The 20,737-nt window shown below is 39.0% G+C and overlaps 1 protein-coding gene across 1 annotated transcript in view; it reads right to left on the reverse strand.

Moving 5' to 3' along the window:
• Positions 1-16,724, reverse strand: part of LOC150077806 (uncharacterized) — a 47,876-nt gene extending 31,152 nt beyond the window's left edge. Inside the window, exon 1 of the mRNA XM_090385475.1 lies at positions 16,241-16,724. Within this exon, the coding sequence (XP_090241601.1) occupies positions 16,241-16,508 (268 nt within the window). The 5' untranslated portion in view covers positions 16,509-16,724. The remainder of the gene's footprint in view (positions 1-16,240) is intronic.
• Positions 16,725-20,737: the final 4,013 nt, after the last annotated feature.

A 20,737-nucleotide genomic window follows, 5' to 3' on the forward strand; every position in this document is an offset into this window, starting at 1 on the left:
AGGTATTTCCGCACTCAAACAGCGCCACTGGAATCGAACCATAACGTGATCAAATGCAGACGCATGCATACCAGTTTATTACCATAACTCACGTAAAAACGTACATGTTCAAATGTTCTTACTTGCAATGTTCCTGCTCATGTTTTACGTTATTTCCAAATAGTTTTTCACTTAGGAGGACGTAGTTATGAAAATGAATAATTTTTTTGTTTATATTCCCGGGGAGGGCATATAAGGTTAGGAGTGCATTGTTTTTTAAGCCACTTTAGGTATTTAACTGGTGTAATTTTGTCTACAAAAGTTAACAGAGCTCATAAGTGTATGAGAAGGTTTTACTTTCTTTTTAAATCACTAAGAGTTAATTAATAGTAGCAGTTTTTGATTTAGCTGAAGGAGAATACTCTTTCAGCTTAATGGCTCTAAGTTAGTTTGTGATACACTCACTGGTTAAAAATTTAGAAATCTTTTGCAGTACGGTATTCAAATATAATTTATCACATGGTGTACTGTCTTGTTCTTGGTATCAAATAAATACTGTACGCTTTTCTGGGCCTTTTTAGTCGATACAGTCATGAGGAAGACAGGTGATCTAATTTTCAAATAAGGTGTTATTGTTGGAGCACCTTTAGCAGGAGCTACAATTGAGAAAACAAACGAAATCATTGGTGTGTCAAAAGCAACCATTTCAAAAGTATCCAATGAGCGGAAGACGAAAGGAGAATGGAGCTCTAAAAGGAAGAACTGGGATTTGGTAGTCGTGTGTCTATATGAAAGCCACTTCTTTCTGTAAAAAATCGAAAGATGCAACGGGAGTGGTGTCGCTAACGCCAAGAGTGAACTGTGGATAGAATTGCCAATATTTCGGAGATATTCCGGGACAGGTGCCCATAAGCGGGCTCTATTATTCTGGACAGGGTGTTCAATTCCGGGAATGTCTCCGCCAATCCTGAGATACATACGTACCATCACACTGTTTCCTTCTAGAGAGAACCGACCTTCATACCTTTCTATCCTGGATTGAGATACATTAAATCTTACGCAAAAATCAAGTTTATGCAGTAATGCTTTATTGTTAAAACAATTTGACATTACAGAATATATTTATTTGTATTATTGAAATCCTTTAAAATATTTAAAAGTATGTAGAAAGAACAAAGATATTATTTTTCACTCTTTGCTGCTTTCACCAGTTCCTTCCCAATCGAGCCCATATTAGGAAAATTTGCGAAATCAGCACACGATTCAGTTATATTCAACCTGACTTGCAATTCTACTTCTAACAAGTCGACAGCCATTCCGTTCCGGTCCATACACTAATGACTAAATGACTATTCAACTGACTAAAAACTTTTTGGATAGGCACTCCTCGCTGGAATAGACATCACGAAAGAAACAAATTTCTTTAGCTCAACCGAAGTTTGGTTCCTTCTGAAATACTCAGCCCATAATTTGTTTGAAGCAGGGTACCACAAATGAAGCCGCTGATATTCATTATATGAAGCGTCAACATCAATTAGAATTTGTAATATTTCCTGAATATGGCATAAATGCTCCTAGGTCATGCCCAGTTCTTCTTTATATTGCTTCAAAGGTAAATATTTTACTTTTTCGAAACATCTAAAGATGGACATAAATCACTCTCCAATGCACGAACAGCATTATCAAACAAAGGTAGGACATTGTGAAGAAAAAACAGGTAACATTCCAGTAAGTTGTAGGCATCCTTTTCGTAAGTACAGTCTCAGAACCTAAGTTTTCTTTGTTATGGCAGAAAAATTTCCAAATGGTCTCAGACCAATTATCTTTTCCTTTGGATCTAAAGTAAGCCTTTCAGAGCTGGCCAGTTATGTGCAATATGCTCAACAGCTGGTAGAAGAGACAGCCTCTTGTTGACGCATGACGTAATATATCTTTATGCTCAATATCGGCAAACTAACAAAAGTGTTTTAGCTGATCCATTCATTTTGCAGATGAACCGAACTTCCTGAATGCTTTGAGGACAAGACACTAGACACCTTATCGGACCGTCGTTTAACTGTACTCCATAATTAAAAAGTCATAAAATCAATGATTCCACCCGTACTATTGTGATTTAGGTATTGTCCAATACTATGCTGAGATTCAATCATCACACGAACAAACACCTTAATCGTACTGCATGCCTTAAATGGAAACAAAGCAGCACCACATTACGTTTCAGATAAGGCCACAACAGCGAAATCTGTTGCTTGCATTACACTGTAGAGATCACCAAGAGAATTTTTTTCTCAAGAGTTCTAGCTCCTCAGTTGTCAGTATATGTTTAGTAGGGAAGTTTACATATTACACTAGCTATGCAGACCTCATACCGTTTCTTTAGTCGTACACAAAATAAACTCTGGAAACACACCACCCAGTCTCAGAGAGCTCTGGATATCGATGTTTAGTTTCCCTTGGTCATCATTTTGTATATATATATATTTTTTTTTTTTGCTACTGTACCCTAATTTACCTAAGTGTACAATTGATCGGTTTGCAATTAAGATATTTTCTATCTCTTAGTTGACTGATCTCTGGAAATAACTGCCAGGTGGTCTCACGGATAGCAGTTGGTGTCCTCTCCACACCGGATGGAAAAGGGGTTCGAATCCCGTCAATAACGCTAGGAATTTTATGGGCCTTTATTACAACGTGGCTGAGTTAATCGGTCACAGGCGAGGGTAGCATGGGTTTCTCCCCCTCGGAAACGGGTTTTTTGTCCAGCAAACAGAAAATCGACCACAGAACACACGCAATTTACAGACAGTATACACGGAGCAATATGGCCTTAGTTGCCGGGAAAAAAATCCGTGCTGCCTCGCCTCAGATCGACTAACTCAGCCACGTTGTGAAAAGGGACCATAAAAATTCGTGGCATCGTTGACGGGATTTAAACTCGGGTATTTTACACTAGGTGGTGGGGAGGATGGTGATTATATCAACTATGCTACCCGCGAGGCCCTAACTTTAAAAATCCTCCTCCTGACCTATTTCTTTATAATGCAGTATGATGCCTCCCGCAAAGCACCCTATGTCATCTAACTAGGTGAGACCCTGCAGTGCTGATGATCCACCAACTGCTACTCTACAGGTGACCAAAATGGAAATTTCGAAATATCACCCACTTCCACATAACATCCTCTGGGTATTACCTCTAGTACTCTATGATAACGTTGGTTATCTATAATATCATGTTTGGAAACAGTAATTTTGAAAATATAGAAATTTTCCGGCTACAATTCCTGTAGTCGGAAAGCAATTTCTTGTTATAAATATATGCAGGATTCGGGGTCGATGTCAACTTTGAAATGGCAAACTGTAACTTGTCTGTGTTGTTGAAGACACTAATCTTCGGATTACAAGTCTTGTCTAGCAGCACTCCTTACCAGGTAAAAGTAGTCGTTTGGGTGTTACTCTGTTTAGTCTACAGACCCATGCAACCGTGTCATTCATTGAAACGCCCCCAATGCCCTGCATTGGAGGCGTTTCCAGACAGTGGCATTTGCAGAACAGAAATTAGTTTGAATGTTTGAAACAAACGTTCAATAATTTTTAAATTCAAATGTACAGAGATCAGATAGTATTAGCTTTATTTTCTGATTTGATATGATGTATTTCAAAAAATACATTTGTGCTCACAAGTTAAGGAATAAACACAAAAATACGATAAACAAATAATCGAAGCCAATATTGTCATTTAGTATTAGCCATATAGTGCAAAGGAAGCCACAATTTTCACTAGCGGAATGGGACAGTACATCATTGTACAGATGGATGGTTGATCTGTACAATGCCATGTTTCGTCAGAAATGTCTTCACAAAAAGTGCGGAATGGAAGGGGCATTGTCGTGTGAGAACCAGCTGCCTTTCTCTCGAAATTTCTGCCTCTCTCGGGAACTCGCTTCAATATTCTTTGAAGCACTTGTATGTAGAACACATCGACTCTCTCTCCCCTTCAAGTACAAATTCCTCGTGAATCACACCCTGTTCGTCAAAAAAAAAACATGATCAGCATCATCTGGATCCTGGACTTCTGTAAAACACCCAACGCTCATCTCCAGTGACAGTACAGTCGAGGAAATTAGCATTGTCTTGACAAGTCCGGATTAAGTCTTCGCGTTATGATACATTTTGCTTCTGCTCATCCATGAGGCTGTGCGGCAAAAAAATTGCACAGACCTTTCTTTTCTCTAAATATTCATACAGAATTTGACGAATCGTCTCCTTATTCATATCCAACTTACCAGCCATCATTCTGAGAGTCAAACGACTATCTCTTGCCACAATTTCCTGAACTTTGGTAACTCTGTCCTCATTTCAAGAGGTTGACGAACACTCACTTCTTGAGTAATCGTGCTTGTCTTTGAACCGCTAATACCATTCAAACACATAGGTAAGACTTAACGTTTCATCTCCAAAAACAAAATTTAACATTTTATATGTTTCTGTTGAAGACTTTTCTAGTTTAAAGCTAAATTTGATATTCGTTACTTGCTCCATTGCGGAATGTTAACGATATTAACGAAACTGGTTATTACTTGCAACCTTTCAGCTTACCGGAAAATCTCTGTAAATAAAATAAAAAAAAGCAAAGCTGACTTTTCAATTTCCTTGTCAGCCTCGACTACCACGGGCGGTAACTTATTCCAGTACTTAACATCTCGGGCTAAAACAAAACTTCCTTCAATCCAATCTAAACCTCTACCTCCATAATTTGAATTTATATTTCCCTAAGTCTACAATCATGAAAATTTCGCCTTCACTCGTTTTACTTTTCCCTCTCAGAGACTCAGAGACTCAATCAGGACTTTCTCTAAAGGTCTTATAGACGAGCACTGTAGCCCACATATTCGAAGTCTTTCCTCATGCAGGTGACCTTTTGCAGATCTCACCAGCAGGTTGCCATCTTTGAAACCCTTCAAGAATCTCAGTGACTTTTTTTAGGTGGGGTTTCCATACTTGTATACAGTTTCCAATGTGGCCTTACAATTGCGATATAGCGGGCAGGATAAAGTCAAACCGAAGTAACAACCTGATCGATTGTGAGTCGCAGCTTTATAAGCAAATTGTGGAACCAATTCCGACACGTATAGTCGTCCTCTTAGGAGAGGACATTCAACGAGTTTAGCGTTGCTCTGGTAAAGGACTGGTTCATTGCACTAGTAGGTAGTTAAGTTTTAAAGATGTGTTAGTTTTCGACTAACATCTGTTCAAAAGCAACTTAAAGATCTACTTTGTGTATTAAACCAGCCTATATCACATTGAGTGTCTTCTCCCGAGAGGAGGAATATAAACACTCTCTTTCGGGATCTACAGCAGAAGGCCTCATAAGAAGGGTATTTATGCAAGATGGCTAGCTGTCTGTCCCTTTGACCTCTGTACATAAAACAACCTGTCTCAATTGGTGCCAACGGTATATTGACTAGATCCAGGAGTCTTGGTGCTCTTCACTGATGAGACCACACAGTCTTATTGGATCTTCAACGGACTTTCATCTGGCGGAGCAATATGGCCTTAGTTGCTAATGCTCCTAAAACCACCAACAACAACAACTTTCATCTGGAGGAAAAAGGTAACCATATTCTGGTAATATCGCTGGAAGACACATGTTTGGTAGTAGTGGTTTAGGGGTGTGTGCAACCAGATTTACTCTCAATGACCATATCTATCTCCATTTTTTCTTGGGAGAAACTCTCCCAGCTGAGAGGTATTTAGCATACATTATCGAAGTTCTTGACCATTATGTTCATCCTTTATTCAGGATTTCTTTTAATGGCCGCTAATGTACGGAGTGGTTTAAATTCCTTTCCCCACTTTTAACAATTAATAACTGGAAAACTATACATCGTATCGAAAAACAGTTTATTACACTGTCATTACTGTATGTGGGATTTTTTGAAAGATTAAAAAAAAAAAAAAATAGTTCGAAATTTGACCAACTGGGGAGGAAGCTAAGCGATTTATTCAATTCAATAAACAAAACAACTTTCACATTCGATATAAAATAGGAAGGACTCCGGAATCGCAGGATTCGAGTATTTGCTCGTCGCGGTATTATTTTCTTTCTTCAGGATAAAAAAAAATAAAAAAAGCTTGAAGCTGTAGCCCAAACTTAAGTAACCAAGTGCAGTCCAATTCTTTTTAAAATGTTGCCTAAAGATAAAGTGCTTTTAATTAAACTTTATTATAATAAGTACATTGCTCTGTAGTACATTGGTCTGCGCATCAGTCGTGAGAAGTTAGAAACCATAGTCTTCTCGTTAAAGCAACAGCCAACCAACAAAAATATATCCAGCCCTCAATGGAACCTCCATCCCGCTTGTCCAAAATCATACTGACCCAGGGATCAGATTTGACCCAAAGTTTCTTAACGGCCGGCATGTAGATATCCATCTCAGTCTGGCAGCTTTTACTCCTCATAAAAGCTGCCAAACTGAGATGGATATGCAAGCAACATCTGCAACGTGTAACAGACAAATCCACCATGGTCAGATACATTTCAAAAATAGTGTATCCTCCACTTCTCTATGCTGCAGAGATTTGGGCATCTGCACCTCCCTCTACCACCACACCAGTGTTCTCATCTGGGTATTGGCTTCTTAAGTGGGTGTGCCACAAGCTTAACATGATTCAAAGAACAAATGAGGTGCAAAAACTCTTTCCGATTTGAAGGTCGCGATCCGTTGGGAGGGCCCTCGTGGGTAGCATAGTTAGTAGAATCGCAGTCCTCCAAGCACCGGGTGGAAAAGACCTCAATTCGAGTCCCATTGATGATGTGAGGAATTTTTATAGGTCTTTTCACATATGCTAATGGAAAATTTTGAAGGCAGCAGAGTTCTACTGAACTAGTACCTTTAGTGGGAAGAGCACAGTCCTTGCGGACTGTTCAGCCAGATCATGAGACTTCAGTCGAATAGAGCATGCTTGGGACGCTCTAGGCAGGAAGGTGGCCAGCCCAGTCCCAGAAACCTCACCGAGTTCAGAGCAGTTCTGTGCAAGAATGGAAATTGATACCTTCAGCAGTAATTGATAATCTCGTTTTTAGTATAAAGATTCGATGTCAAGTCTGTTTCGTTACCCAAAGAGATCACATACCTTATTATGGTTTTTTTCCACGGATTATCGACAAGTCATTTTTGGTCACTCTCATATGCATAATTCTGTAATTTCAGATCTGTTAAATTTCATGTTTTGTCATAATCTAGTATGTTCATAAATCTATTATTTTTTTCATTTTGTATGGTTTGCGTATGTTCCTCAACTTTTGAGCACAAGTATTTCTTTTTTGGTATATTTGGCTTGAAAGTGGGAATCATTTACTATTGGCATCAATTAGTTCGTTCCCTCAATCTTGCTTTCCTCTTTCTTTAAAAGTCAAGTTTTATATTTTATGCAATCATCCGTACTCATATTCTATAGAAATTTTTGTTAAATCCAAAGGCGTTGGAGTGACATACTTCCTAATGATCTCTTGACCATGATGACACGACCAAGAGCTCATTAAGAGAAACATTTTTAAGAAGTATGTTTTGTTTTATTTTATTTTATTCTCACGAAATTTTTATTATGGTCGTGAAATCCTAGCCCTCTTGATCCCAGGTGGGATCGGATCTCTGCATCTCATTAGTTACCTCATTAGCTGCCCTTAATATAATTTATAATTGCCAACATACGGGCTGCTGTCAATCTATAGGAACTCTTCTTTCACCCACCTATTGATAAATTCCATTGAAAATTTTGGAGAAACTTGAGCTGTTCCTCGGGACATGTAAAAAGAATTGTCATAAATGTCTTCTAAGAATGCTCTGTCTCATATTACCTCTGAATTCTGCCACTTACCGTGTGATGGTACAAAGGTCCCTACCCTCAAATTTTACACCCAATGTAGGAGTACCCGAGGAATACACTACATTACACTTTCCAGTTTGACCAACCCCATTCCGCTTAGCCCCTTTTCGGACACCCACCACAAGTTTGTGCAAATATATCTCCAATTCACAAAGGGGGATCAAAGGATGGCAGGAGTAATTACAGACCTGTTAGTTTAACTTCTGTTCCGGGGAAATAATGGAGTCACTGGTTAAAGAAGCATTTGGGATCACCTAGACAAGACTGCAGTAATAATTCAGACACAGCATGGGTTTGTTAAGTGGAAGTCTTGTCTGACCAATTTGATTGGATACTATGATGTGGTCACAAAGGAACTGGATACAAAAAATAATTTTGATATCATATACTTGGATTTCAGGAAAGCTTTTGATACTGTTGCACATGGAAGACTACTGTACAAATTGGAGCAGTATAGCATTAATTGCAAGTCGCTGCAATGAATAAAAGGATGAGTTAGAGAAGACAGAGAGTGGTAATACATGGACACTGCTCTTCATGGACAAATGTTATTAGTGGTGGCCCTCAGGGTTAGGTGTTGAGGCGACTGTTGTTTTGTATATTTAATAATGATATTGATAAAGGTATATCAAGCTTAATGTCGAAGTTTATAGATGATACAAAGGTTGGCAGGGTTGTTAATGACAGAATGCTACTGCAACAGGATCTAGAAAAGTTGGGTAGATGGGCTGAGAAGTGGCAACTGAAGTTTAATATTGACAAATGCAAAGTACTGCATATGAGTAGCAGTAACCCCAGAGCAATGTACCAACTGTGTGGTGTTACACTAAGGGTAGTGGAGAATGAAAGAGACCTGGGGGTAATTGTGCAGTCGGATATGAAGTTTTCTCAGTAGTGCAGACAGGCTGTCAGAACAGGTCATGGGGTCTTGTCAGTGATGTATAGGAATTTTGCTACCAGGGATAAGGAGGTGATTGTCCCCTTTTATAAGGCAGTTGTCAGGCTACACCTTGAGTACAGCTTAGAAGTCTAAAAGCCTCATTTTAGGAAGGATGTAGAGTTGTTCGAACGAGTACAGAGAAGGGCAACAAGACTGGTGACGAGAACAAAGAGGTGCTCTTACGAGGAGACTAGGCATCTGCGAGGTGATCTGATTGAGGTGTATAAAGCCTTGAACGGATTGAGCAGGCCCAATGCTGATGGGATTCTTCCTCTTGCTCAGATTACAAACCTGAGGGGGCATAAACTAAAATTGAAGAAAGATGTTGTCGAATAGATGTGCGGAAGTTTGCCTGTACCCAGTGGATTGCTGGAACAAACTTCATCTGTCGTTGTGGAAGTTGATAGTTTAAATAAATTCAAAGAAGAAGAAGAAGAGCGAATGGATGGCTGAAATGGGATTTTTTTTTTTTTTTTTTTTTTGGCCTAAGGTTGCTTTCTTGCCTCATATGCCTCTACTAATGCTAATTACATGTTTTTGGCAAGAAAGTTAAGATTATTATTAAAATTTTCAAGAAATGTTTAATTATTTCGAAAATCCGGTGTCGAGTAATATTTTTCTTCACGAATGTCATACTTGTTCTACTAAGGTAGTCAAGTCTACACAAGGAAGCGGAAAAACTGAAGGCCATTCATACCATCCACAATACACCCTTCTTTATCTGTTTACTATCTACTCAGAAGGATGCTGTTAAGTATGCGTCCGCACGATACTTCCCTGAGTGGCGAGAAGGAATTTGCGTTCAGTCTGAACAAAGTTTCTTTACGCCTACTAACAAATAAATACTTCACTCATTTTCCAAACGGGTTCTTAATAGGATGACACAGCTGCCATCCAACCATTCTTGTGAACCGTAGGTCGCGAATGGCTTTGGTAGAGCAGCGCGGGAAATGACCTGCTGAAGGGGAATGCGTTAGTTATCTGACATTTGTTTTAGGAAGTGAATTGACCGACCCCGAAATGTCTCCATTATCCGGCGAAGTACAAAGACAAAGAGTCAATTCTGATCAATTGATATTAGGTTGTTCGATGGAGCTCAAGCGGGACAATTATCTGACATACATTGACCAGTTTTAACTTCCGCTTTGGGTCAAATGAAAATCTCAGCGTGGAAGACGTCCTCCATGACGTGATTGTTCACTATTGTGCAAAACACAATAGTAACAAAGTATAAGAGAAAGGAATGACTTCTAGTATCACTTTAAAATAGAAATTTTAGGTTTAACAGGATGACGAGACAGAATATTTGTAGTTGGCACTCATACAGAGACAAAAAATGAACGAAAAAAGGACAGTGATAGAGAAAAAAATTATTATAGAAAAAAAAAATTAGATTAATATTACCTAATTATAATGCAACAGATCATGAGAAGATCTTGTCCGAAAACCTAAAAGATATTAGAACCTATAGTACACTGGTGTGCAAAATTTAAGGACCAGCCAGGTTTTCACCTGCAGCTTCTCATAGGAGTGGCCTGGATATGGGAAAAGCATACCAAAGGAACCTCGTCAGGTACAGAAATGATGAAGGAAACAACACCGACACAACAACGGAAACAAAACGGTACAGAGGGACTTTATTAAAAAATGGCAACATAGCACTGGCTGGCATGATACAGATGCATCACTGCCAAAGATAGAACAAAAGGAAGAGGTGGTCGTCAGTAGGAGATATGGCCACCCCTAATGTCGATGCAGGCTTTGCACCGCCTGTCCATACTTAGAACAATGTTGTTGATAAGTTCTTGCGGTAAAATCGTCCATTCCTCTGTCAACGCCATCTTCAGCTGCTGAACATTTTCTGGTGGGTGTGGACGTGCCGCTAGACATCTCCCCAGAGTGTCCCATATGTGTTCGATGGGATTTAGATCGTAGAACGGGCAGGCCAATCCATACGAACAATGTCCTCACTTTCCAAAAGCATATCAACAGCTGCAGTGCGATGGAGTGTGGCGTTATCATCCATAAACAAGAACTTGGGGCCAATGGCACCTCGGAACAGACGCACATTGGGGATGATTACCTCAGTACAGTAGCGTGCACTGGTTACAGTACCGCCTTCCAGTATCTGGAGTTGTGTACGTCCATCCAAGATAACGCCTCCCCAGACGAGAACATCTCGACCGCCATATCGATCCCTTTCAGTGATGTTTGTGGGGTGATAGTGTGCCAACCTCTCGCCAGATTAGCTAACATCCAGAATTGCTGCTGATACTGAATATACTCTCATCAGTAAAGAGTACCTTAAGTATAGATTTTGTGGTTATAACCTTTAGAAATAAGTGTTGGTCCTTAAGTTTTGCACACCAGTATACTTAGTACCATACATGGTTTGAAGGTTGAGCAGTTTGAAGATACTTGTTTATATCAAACTTGAATATCTGTAGATTGTATTTTCAGGAAATACATGTGGGGGAGGTCATACAGAAAAATTAAGTTGAAAGGATATATGAAGTAGAAGAAAAGTTGGACATTAAATGGATGCTAACTGGTTTCGGCACGTGTTTGGGCTGGATTGGAAGCGAATGGGAGAATTACAGATGCGAATTCTGAGAAAACAGTGCCCATGTATCTGTAGAAAAGGCATGCAGCTGAAACAGAATGTCTATGAGAAAGTAGAGAGACTTCGTAAGAGATGAGTCCTTAATTAACCCGGCTGCCCTGTTTTGAATGGAATCTAGGAGCTCGAGAGAGGTTTTGGGGAACCACCAAAATTTGAAGTTCACTACGAATTAGATTAACTCGTAAGTTAGATTTTTGCCACTGGAGAATTACCCGAAGATCAGCATTTAAGGCATTAGTGGTGAATGTTTAAGAATATCTTTAAACGCCTTAAAGAAGAATTCTATTCCACCGGAAGTTTGCAGATACCCCTAGAAATGGTGAGCCAGCAATTCTTGATGTGACGGCTTGAGGAAATATCCCAAATTATTGAAATGTAAGCATTTGCCAAGCCAGGAATGTTCGTTGATGACTGGATATTCCCAGATAGTTTCAAATGTCATGAGAAAACAGTCAAGGCTACTTAAATATATGTTGTGTATGTTTAGTACTAAAGCAAGTAAGGTTATGAGGCGTCAATACACTGTGTCTGCAACCTGCATGAATTAAGGTTATGAGGCGTCAATACACTGTGTCTGCAACCTGCATGAATTCTACGGTCAATTTACTTTTTCTGGACAAAAAAAAAAAAAAAAAAAACGCGTTTCGGGAAGGAAAAAACTTTTCATGCAATCATCACCCGAGGCAATTAACTCAGTCATGTTTTGAAAAAAAATTCAAAAATCCTGTCAGGAATTTTTGAATAAAAATTCCTGATAGGATTTTAACCCAGGCCTTTTCCAGCCGGTGGAGAAGGATGGTGATTATAACCACAGTGGTACCCGCGAGGGCGCCAACCAAGGCTACATGCATCCATAATCAAATTGGTTTTGTCATTAACTGTGATATGTGAGCCGGATGGATTTTGCTAACATATGGTTTTCAATATTAGATGAAACCAGACTCCTGTTGATGTGTAGTGGACAGACGAGGGTCATTTCTACTTTTATGGAACCGTTAATACCCACAGTATTCTAAGTTCTTAAGTATAATTTTGCCTGAAACATCTTGGACCCAATTACCATTTCACTGTATTGCTATTAAGAGCACATCCAGTTACATAGGATCCGGACATTTTTGTTTTTAATTCTGACTACTAGGAAGCCATGTAGGATATTTCTTCAATTGTTTCATTGATGGGTAGCAATAAAATTTTACGCAGGTTTAAGTGCATATTATTTCATCAATTTCCAGTTCTTGATATAGCTGAGAACCATTCCTCTAAAAGAATATTTAAGATCCATAAATGTAATTCTAAAAAGGCTGCGCAAAGAGGAATTAGGTGAAGAAATTCATACGAGTTTCATCACATAAAGAATCAATCAATCTAGTTAAACCGTGTTTCATTTGTGGGTAGACCAAATGTACAATGTTTACTTTAACAGAAACTGATTTGAAAAGAAGGCGAAACAACATGTCAGATGGTTTATTCGTCGTTGTTAATGTTGTGGAGAAAGTCAGGCCCACATGCAGTTGGTCCATTCTCCAAATGTCAGTTTGTGAGTATAAAGGCTGTTCTCATCTTATCGTGTGAAAGTCACATGACTGTGAGGAGGAACAACCATTCATTTCCTTTGATATGGCACACAATAGCCATTCCGGTGTGCCCCTTTATGGAGGTTACTGACTCGTGAAAAGCTGAGGGAACCACCCCACACACACCTGAATACACAGAAAGTAGATATTCTTTGCGAATAAAAAGGAGGAAGTACCGCAAGGAAGAAGGAACCTCACGTGTACAAGTCTTAAAACAGACTTAGAATGGTACCAATTTTCAATTCGTAGGAGATTTGCATTAAGCAATGTATAATAATTACACTACCCGACAAAATTTTTTTCTGTCATACCTCTGGAACGAAACTTGGTTATTCTGAACCAAATTAATGTCCTGATTGCGAAAATATCAATATTTTACTTCTGTCACGTCTACGTCAAAAGATATACGCATTTTTTAAATTCCTTGTTTTTATACAATATCAGCATACATGGTTGTAATTATTACACACAATATATGTTACTTAGACATATTTCCCACTCAATGATTTCCTTTTATACTCCAGATTGCTTTCCCGTTTAAGGAACCAACAGTATTCTCCCATCATGGCAGAGTTCCAGCGACCTTGGTATCGTTTTTCCATTGCAGATACATCCTGGTGGAAGCGCTCTCCTTTTTCATCACTGACATCTGCTAAGTTTTCAGGAAAGAAATCCAGATGGCAATGAAGGAAATGCATATTCAATGACATTCGGCACCCCATGTTCTTTTAACATTTCAGCAAGTTTGTCACCAGTTGTTCATAGTTCTCTCCTTTTCTCTTTCCGATGAATCCGTCTACAACACCCTTGAAAGATCTCCATGCAGCCAGTTCAACATCATTCACGTTTCTTTGAAATTCTTCAGCTTTGCATGAGAGAAATTTGGAAACATTTTCAGTAAATATGCGAATCCTCTGCTTTCTTTATCCAGTGTTTTAGCGAAATTCTTAATCAGTCCAAGCTTGATGTGTAAAGGGGGAAGAAAAACCTTTTCTGGATCAACTAATGAAACATACTTTACATTGCTTTTGCCGGGAATATATGCATCTCTCTTGTCCCAGTGTTGTACGACGTAGTGTTTGACTGTTGCACGACTGTTCCACAAACACAGGAAACAACAGTATTTAGTGAAACCACCTTGCAATCCAACAAGCAGTCCAATCACTTTGAGATCACCACAAATATTCCAACCATAGTCACTGTAACACATAGCAGCAAGAATCTGAGACATACTATCGTAAGTTTCTTTCAGGCCAACAGCATGAACAAGAGGAATTGATGGTAAAGTATTTCCATTATGAAGCAATATTGCTTTCAAAATTAGATTTCACTCATCAATGAACGAACGCCATTCAGAGGTATTGTGATCAATGTTCAGTTCGTGCATAAGACCAACAACGTCATTGCGGACACACATGTTGTTTTCCATTGCAAAATATCTTGAAAACTCTTCATTTCGCTTACGGTACATTGTAATGTTTGTACCTTTGGCGAGTAAGTTCCACTGTTGTAGTCTGGATCCGAGTAACTCAGCCTTCTCTTTGGGTAAGCCCAAGTCTCTGATCAAGTCGTTTAATTCTTCTTGTTCTTTTTCTGGCTCGTAGTCCAACATGGTTCTGCGACATCTGGATTTCTTCTGTACCTTCATCACTACTTCCAATACCCCAAGATTTTGGTGGCACAGGTACTGGCAGTTCTTTACCGTGTGGTACTGGCCTAATTGCTAATAGGATATTTGGATATTTGATGCAGTGCTTGCTCTTTTGGGAAATACCTTTTATTTTTGTCTTGCAGAAATAGCAGTCGTCGAAATGATTCTTGGGCTCGCGCCACGCTATAGGGACGGCAAAAGGTAATGCTCTCAGCTTGCCATATAACCACAGCCATGTGGAGCCCAATTTTTTTTTTTTTTTGGTCACCGATCTTGAAGTACAATGAATATGCAACTTTTGTGACATTGCATATTTTCTTCCTCTGAATTTTTGGGGTCAAGTGTCCACAAACATAGCAGAAATTGTCTGGGTGATTGACGCAAGTTCTGTGCTTTGTCTTCTCCATTTTAACCATGCATTAACCTAAAAACAGTAAAAGCAATTGGTAAATTTGAACAGAAGGTGAATTCTTGTAGCGTAGTTTATCCTACTCCCTGTATTGAACAGTTGAATGGTGTAATAAAATTAATAAAAATACTGACTTGTCTGGAAAAGTGCATCAAAATCAAAATATACTATATTGCAAGAACAGTAATGATGTACTTGCTTAACTTTTAGCCCAATAAACAAAACCAACCAAAAGTTAATAAGTTTAAAAATTGTATTTCAAACAGTAATGATATCTTTGTACAGAATCCAGTTATCTTGGATTCTGTACAACGATTCTGTGTCTTGGATTTTGTACTTGGATCTTTGTACTGAATCCAGAATCCAGTTATTATTTATTCAGTTTTAACCCTGGTAGATAACTTTGTTACCCACGAGGGCCATGGTATGGTTGGAATGGGTCTTTCTTCTGCTTAAATCGAATTTTTCAGTTATTTCCTGCACGCTGAACCTTCTATTGAATCTAATCTAACTTAAAATTTTCTTTAAATTCCTGGGGTCTTGTTCTGGCAGTACCGACCTTCTGCTGCATTTTTTTCTTTTTAGAGCATTATTTCCCTTTTGTTTTCCACTCATTGCATACTTTTGAGACGGTTCCTTTTGACTCACCAAAGACTTTGTTTTCTCAATTGTGGCTCCTGCTAAACGTGCTCCAACAATAACACCTTTCTGAAAATCAGAAAGATCATCTGCCTTTCCCATGATCGGATCGACTGAGAACCAACAGGAAAGCGTATACAGTATTTATCTGATACCAAGTAACTTGTGATCATATCATGTGATAACTTGATATTCCGTACGTTCAATTATTTGTTGACGCCAATTGCAAATAGTTTCTACTTTTTTGGCCAGTGAGTGTATACAATAATTGATCGATTCACACACACACACGTTTGTATACAAATCTTGATTGTATATACTGTGTGTGTAAATAAATGAAAATGAATGTACCTAAAATCATGTCGTTCAATATTGCTTAAAGATATTGGTGCATTTTTCTTTTTTAATGAGTTTTCTTACATTCTCGATCAGGCATAAATATTTAGAATTTAATTAAAGTAGGTTAGTCAGTAATCGATATAAACACGTGTCAAATGTTAGGAGTGTTTTGGAACTATAGAAATAATCGAAAACTTACGTGGAAGCAATATGTAGTCAAGAAATTCGTATTCTTCGTCAAAGATCCACCTGCATCCTCTAAACTCTCTGTCATAGCGATATTTCGTATCCACAAAACTTGTGAAACATACTTCCCATAGTCCTAACCGTTCGAACCTCTCTACAGGTGCTTTTCCGTCCGACACCAGCCAGTACGGGGTCGCGAACGCTATTATGACAACCACGGTCGCTAAGAACATGGCGGCACATGCAAGTAACATCACAGGGTATAATTTTCCCACAGCCATGACTAACAAATCTGAAATTGTGACAAGATTAAAACTCACGAAACTTCACTCTACAGTGGTTCACTGTTAAGATTACTCCATTCCACCTAAAGCAATGAGGATGGTAGCTTTTCACCAGCCAAAGTAGTGTACCAAAACACCAGGTGTGCGTGGGACCGCAGACCAAACGATAACCACTCCAATGAACGCTTTCGCAGGTTTCAAAACAACCCTAACGGCGTCTACCTGACCGCGCGAGACTGACTGAAGGTGAATCGTTCTTGCGTCACAGCGACGGTTATTAGTGATCGAGTTTTTTTTCCTGGTGACTGAGCTGAGGTCGAAAGAGATTGTTGTTTACAAGTTGATAATATTAACATGATTTTCCTAGATGGAGAATCTTAAGATTGGAATTTAAGGATTTACTTATAGGCTAAATGATTTTGTGACAATAAATAATTAAACGGGAATAGTTTAATAAATGGAAAAAAATCAAAGGCACTTGATAGGCCGCAGTTGCTCCACCTGGAATTTAAGAAAACAAATTGCATTTATAAAAAGAGTATTATACATATAATAAAGTATAATTCTTAAAAACGTTTAATATTATAAAGGTTTGTTATTAAAAGTTTATAATAAACTTTAATAATTTAATTAATAAAGTTTTATTATTAAAAAAGATAAATATGTGTACGATATATTATTTTAATTTTAAAACAATACCAGGAGTGTTGTGCATAGTGAATATTGTGGAGAAAAAGCAGATCGGTAGAGTACCATCCTGTGGTGTTGGCGATAGGGGTGCACTAGGGCCCTGAACTGAAGCGGGCCCCAAAAAGAACACGGAAAAATTAGAAAACTGCATAAAAATAAATAAAGAAATTGCTACGTTTAAGGAAATATTTCAAGGGCTACCTTGAATTCATTTTCTTCAAGGTGGAGTTGAAAGTTTATTTCTAAAATAGGATACTTTCCTTATGTTTGTGCAAGTAAGTGTATATATCTTGTATTTTTATATAGGAAAGAATTAAATCAGTTATTAGAAATCAGTAGATTGAGCAATGTTATCCGATCTTGATATTGAATAACACTGATTTTGATTTTTCTTTTTTCGATTAGACTAGGTCTCGGATGGAGTGTAAACCAATCTAGAATACATACAATTTAGAACACACTATACCATGATCCATGGCCTTTGCGCCTGTCTTAAACAACTTTACTCCCAATAATGGATATATTGCTACAGAATTTGGACATTAGTGGAAAATGTTCAGTTAGAAATGTCTAGAATGACTTGCATAATGATTAATTGGGTTAAAGTGTGCTCAGAACAAGACAGCTGACCCACTCCACCCTTTAAAAGGAAGGATAAAGCCATCGCAGAAATCAAACTCTTTGTAGAAGTTAGTTGGAAGCAGAAATACCACCACTTTGCTTATTGGAGGCTTGAAGTGGTGAAACCCATGTTTAGCCTCTAGAGCAAAGTTTCCGGCATCCCCCTTCCCCCATACTTCACCTTCAACCCATGCACGGTACTAAGTACTATAGGTTTTGATACCTTTCGTGTTTGGGGTTTTCATAAAAAAAAAAAAAAAAGAAATGACATTAATGTAATTTCAGACAGAATAATTACAAATGGTCCTATTTTAATTTTCTCAACCTTCTCAACCCAGTGTAATGCTGGTGAAGGCTCAAAATTAGGAATGGCTAATATAAGTTTGTAGTTCGCACACGTAGCGATCAGTTTTGAGTGTCAGCCAGGAAGAATGGTCGCAGGAACGGCGCTAGAGTTTATGGCGCCTGAGGAAAAACCTTGTAACGGCGTCTAATTCATATCGTATCTTAACACGCATATATTATATTATATTATATTATATTAGGGTCACCCGGTAAGTTATTACATATACCCATGTGTATTGTGTCTGTAAATTTCGTGTGTTCTCTGGTCGATTTTCTGGACGAAAATCCTAGTTTCTGGGGAAAAACCTTGCTTTCTACGCCTGAGATAGACTAACTCAGCCACGGAGTGAAAAAAAGCCTGACGATACCACTGTGCCACCGCGCAAATACACATATATATGTAGTAGCGCATCTAGCATTTCGGTTTGCGGTGTTAACCTAAAGAAAATTACTAACGACTTAAAAAGGCCTTTGCAAATTTATCCCCGCCACCACAGAAAAGCGTGTGCATTCTGCAGAACCATTAAAAGAAAGCACATAACAAAACAGTTTATTAATAATTCCCAAATTTAGACGTATTTTCAAAATTTTGAGTTGTAAAACGGTTAGAGAGAAAGATTTGAGGTTAAGAGAAAGAATTTTTTTATTTAATGTTAATTGTAAAACATATTTTATTAACGGCGCGGCGCCTGTGTGGCATGTGCCTCACTTGCGCACCCCTAGCGTCGAACCTGAAGGGTCGGCATCGAGATATTTCGGACTTCGAACGTGGTATGATTGTGGGAAAAATTAGGATCTCGACAACAGCCAACGCAGTTAATCCTCCCGTTCTGTGGTGTCACAAGACTACCGTGACTGGCTCAAAACGGATCGAACAATTGCCCAAAGCTCACACGTGGGATTGCCATGTGAGATCGATGCTGGTGGTGAATGTCGTGTGCCTCGTCTCGTAACACAGCTGCGACACAGCACATTGGCTCAGCTAATCACTCGAACAGCAAGACCAATATCCACACGGACTGTGCGCTAGACATTAGTTTCTATAGGCTATGGCAATCGACGACCGCCACGGGTATCCATGCTTACTGGGAGACCCAAGAAACTGCGCCGTGAATGGGCACGTCAGCACCAACACTCGACCATCGTCATCTGAAAATCTGTTGCCTGGTCTGATGAATCCCGTTTCCAACTCTTTCATATTGATGAGCTATCTGCATTTGGGGAAAGCAACATGAGGCCATGGTACCTGGATGTACTGTTTATGTCTGTTTGATGTACAATGGTCTTATGATTTAGAAACTGTTTTCATGGTATGCCCTGGATCCTCTGACCTCCGTTAATCATCAGCTCGTTGGGAACGTCTACATTTCTTTCATCGCTGACCAAGTACACCCCTTCGTGATGACAGTTTCCAGACAATTTTGGCATTTATCAACAAGGGAACGTCCCATGCCCAAAAGGCCCAGCAGGTTGCTACTGGTTTCAAGACAGTTAATTCTCCATCCTCCCACGGTCTCCCAACTCAGTCGAATCTCAACCCATTTGAGCATATTTGGGACCTACTGAAAAACGACATTAGATGCTATGGTCATCCATCTGACAATGTGCATGTATTACTGGACATGTGCAACGCATGGATAACACTATCACAGGACATCCTATAACATCCCACAAGATCTCTTGTTATTAGTGTTTTCTGCAACAGTTCAAGGTGTACCTTCAGGTCCACTAGGGTTAAGTCATGATCTTTCATGTTGATTGCATGTTCCAATTGATTATTCAAGTTTTTGACCACCTCTCGTTGGTCATGTCGACAGTCGTTTTAATCCTAAGGCATTCAAGGTTGTGTCAACGTCCTCTTTTGCTTTTTACTCTCGAAGGACAGACATGTTTTGGTCGTCTAATAAATTGTGAGGGTATTTAGCATTAGGCTTGCTGTTATCCACGAGTTCTGCTGCTCTGATGTTAGGGTAGTGATCAGCGATAGATAAATATTGCAGATATAAATGTTTTGATTATCACAACACTGTCTTGAAATATTCCGATTGGCTGAGTTGGAGAGGAAGAATAAAACTTATCTTGGTAATGGATTACAATATATGATGCCGGTGGAGTAGGCTCGTTATTGTTAAACCTGGTTACTGATATGCATGTCAAATCGCATTCAGTAAAGAACATTTTTGTTTTATGTGCTAGGAACTTCTTTGAAAAAATATATACAGTTTCTCATGTCAACTGCTGTCATTGCGGTAGCAGAGTTGGTAGAATCGCCATCCTGCTCCCACGGGGTGGAAAAGACCTGACTTCTAGTCCCGTCGAAGAAGTGAGAAATTTTTATAGGCCTTTTTCAGAACTTGGCGAAGTTAGTCGGTTTCAGGAGAGGGTAGCATGGATTTTTTTCCCGGAAACTATAGGGTTTTTCGCTCAGCAAACGGAAATCGACCATGGAACACACTCAATTTACAGACAGTAAACACGGAGAAATATGGCCTTAGTCGTTGATGCTCCTAAAACCCAATAACAACAACAACATATCAACTGGTCCTAGAGGTTGTCACATACATTCTCTC

This window comes from Mastigoproctus giganteus, chromosome 11 (assembly GCF_048544385.1).
Source record: "Mastigoproctus giganteus isolate SK-2022 chromosome 11, ASM4854438v1, whole genome shotgun sequence".
Classification (NCBI taxonomy): Eukaryota; Metazoa; Arthropoda; class Arachnida; order Uropygi; family Thelyphonidae; genus Mastigoproctus; species Mastigoproctus giganteus.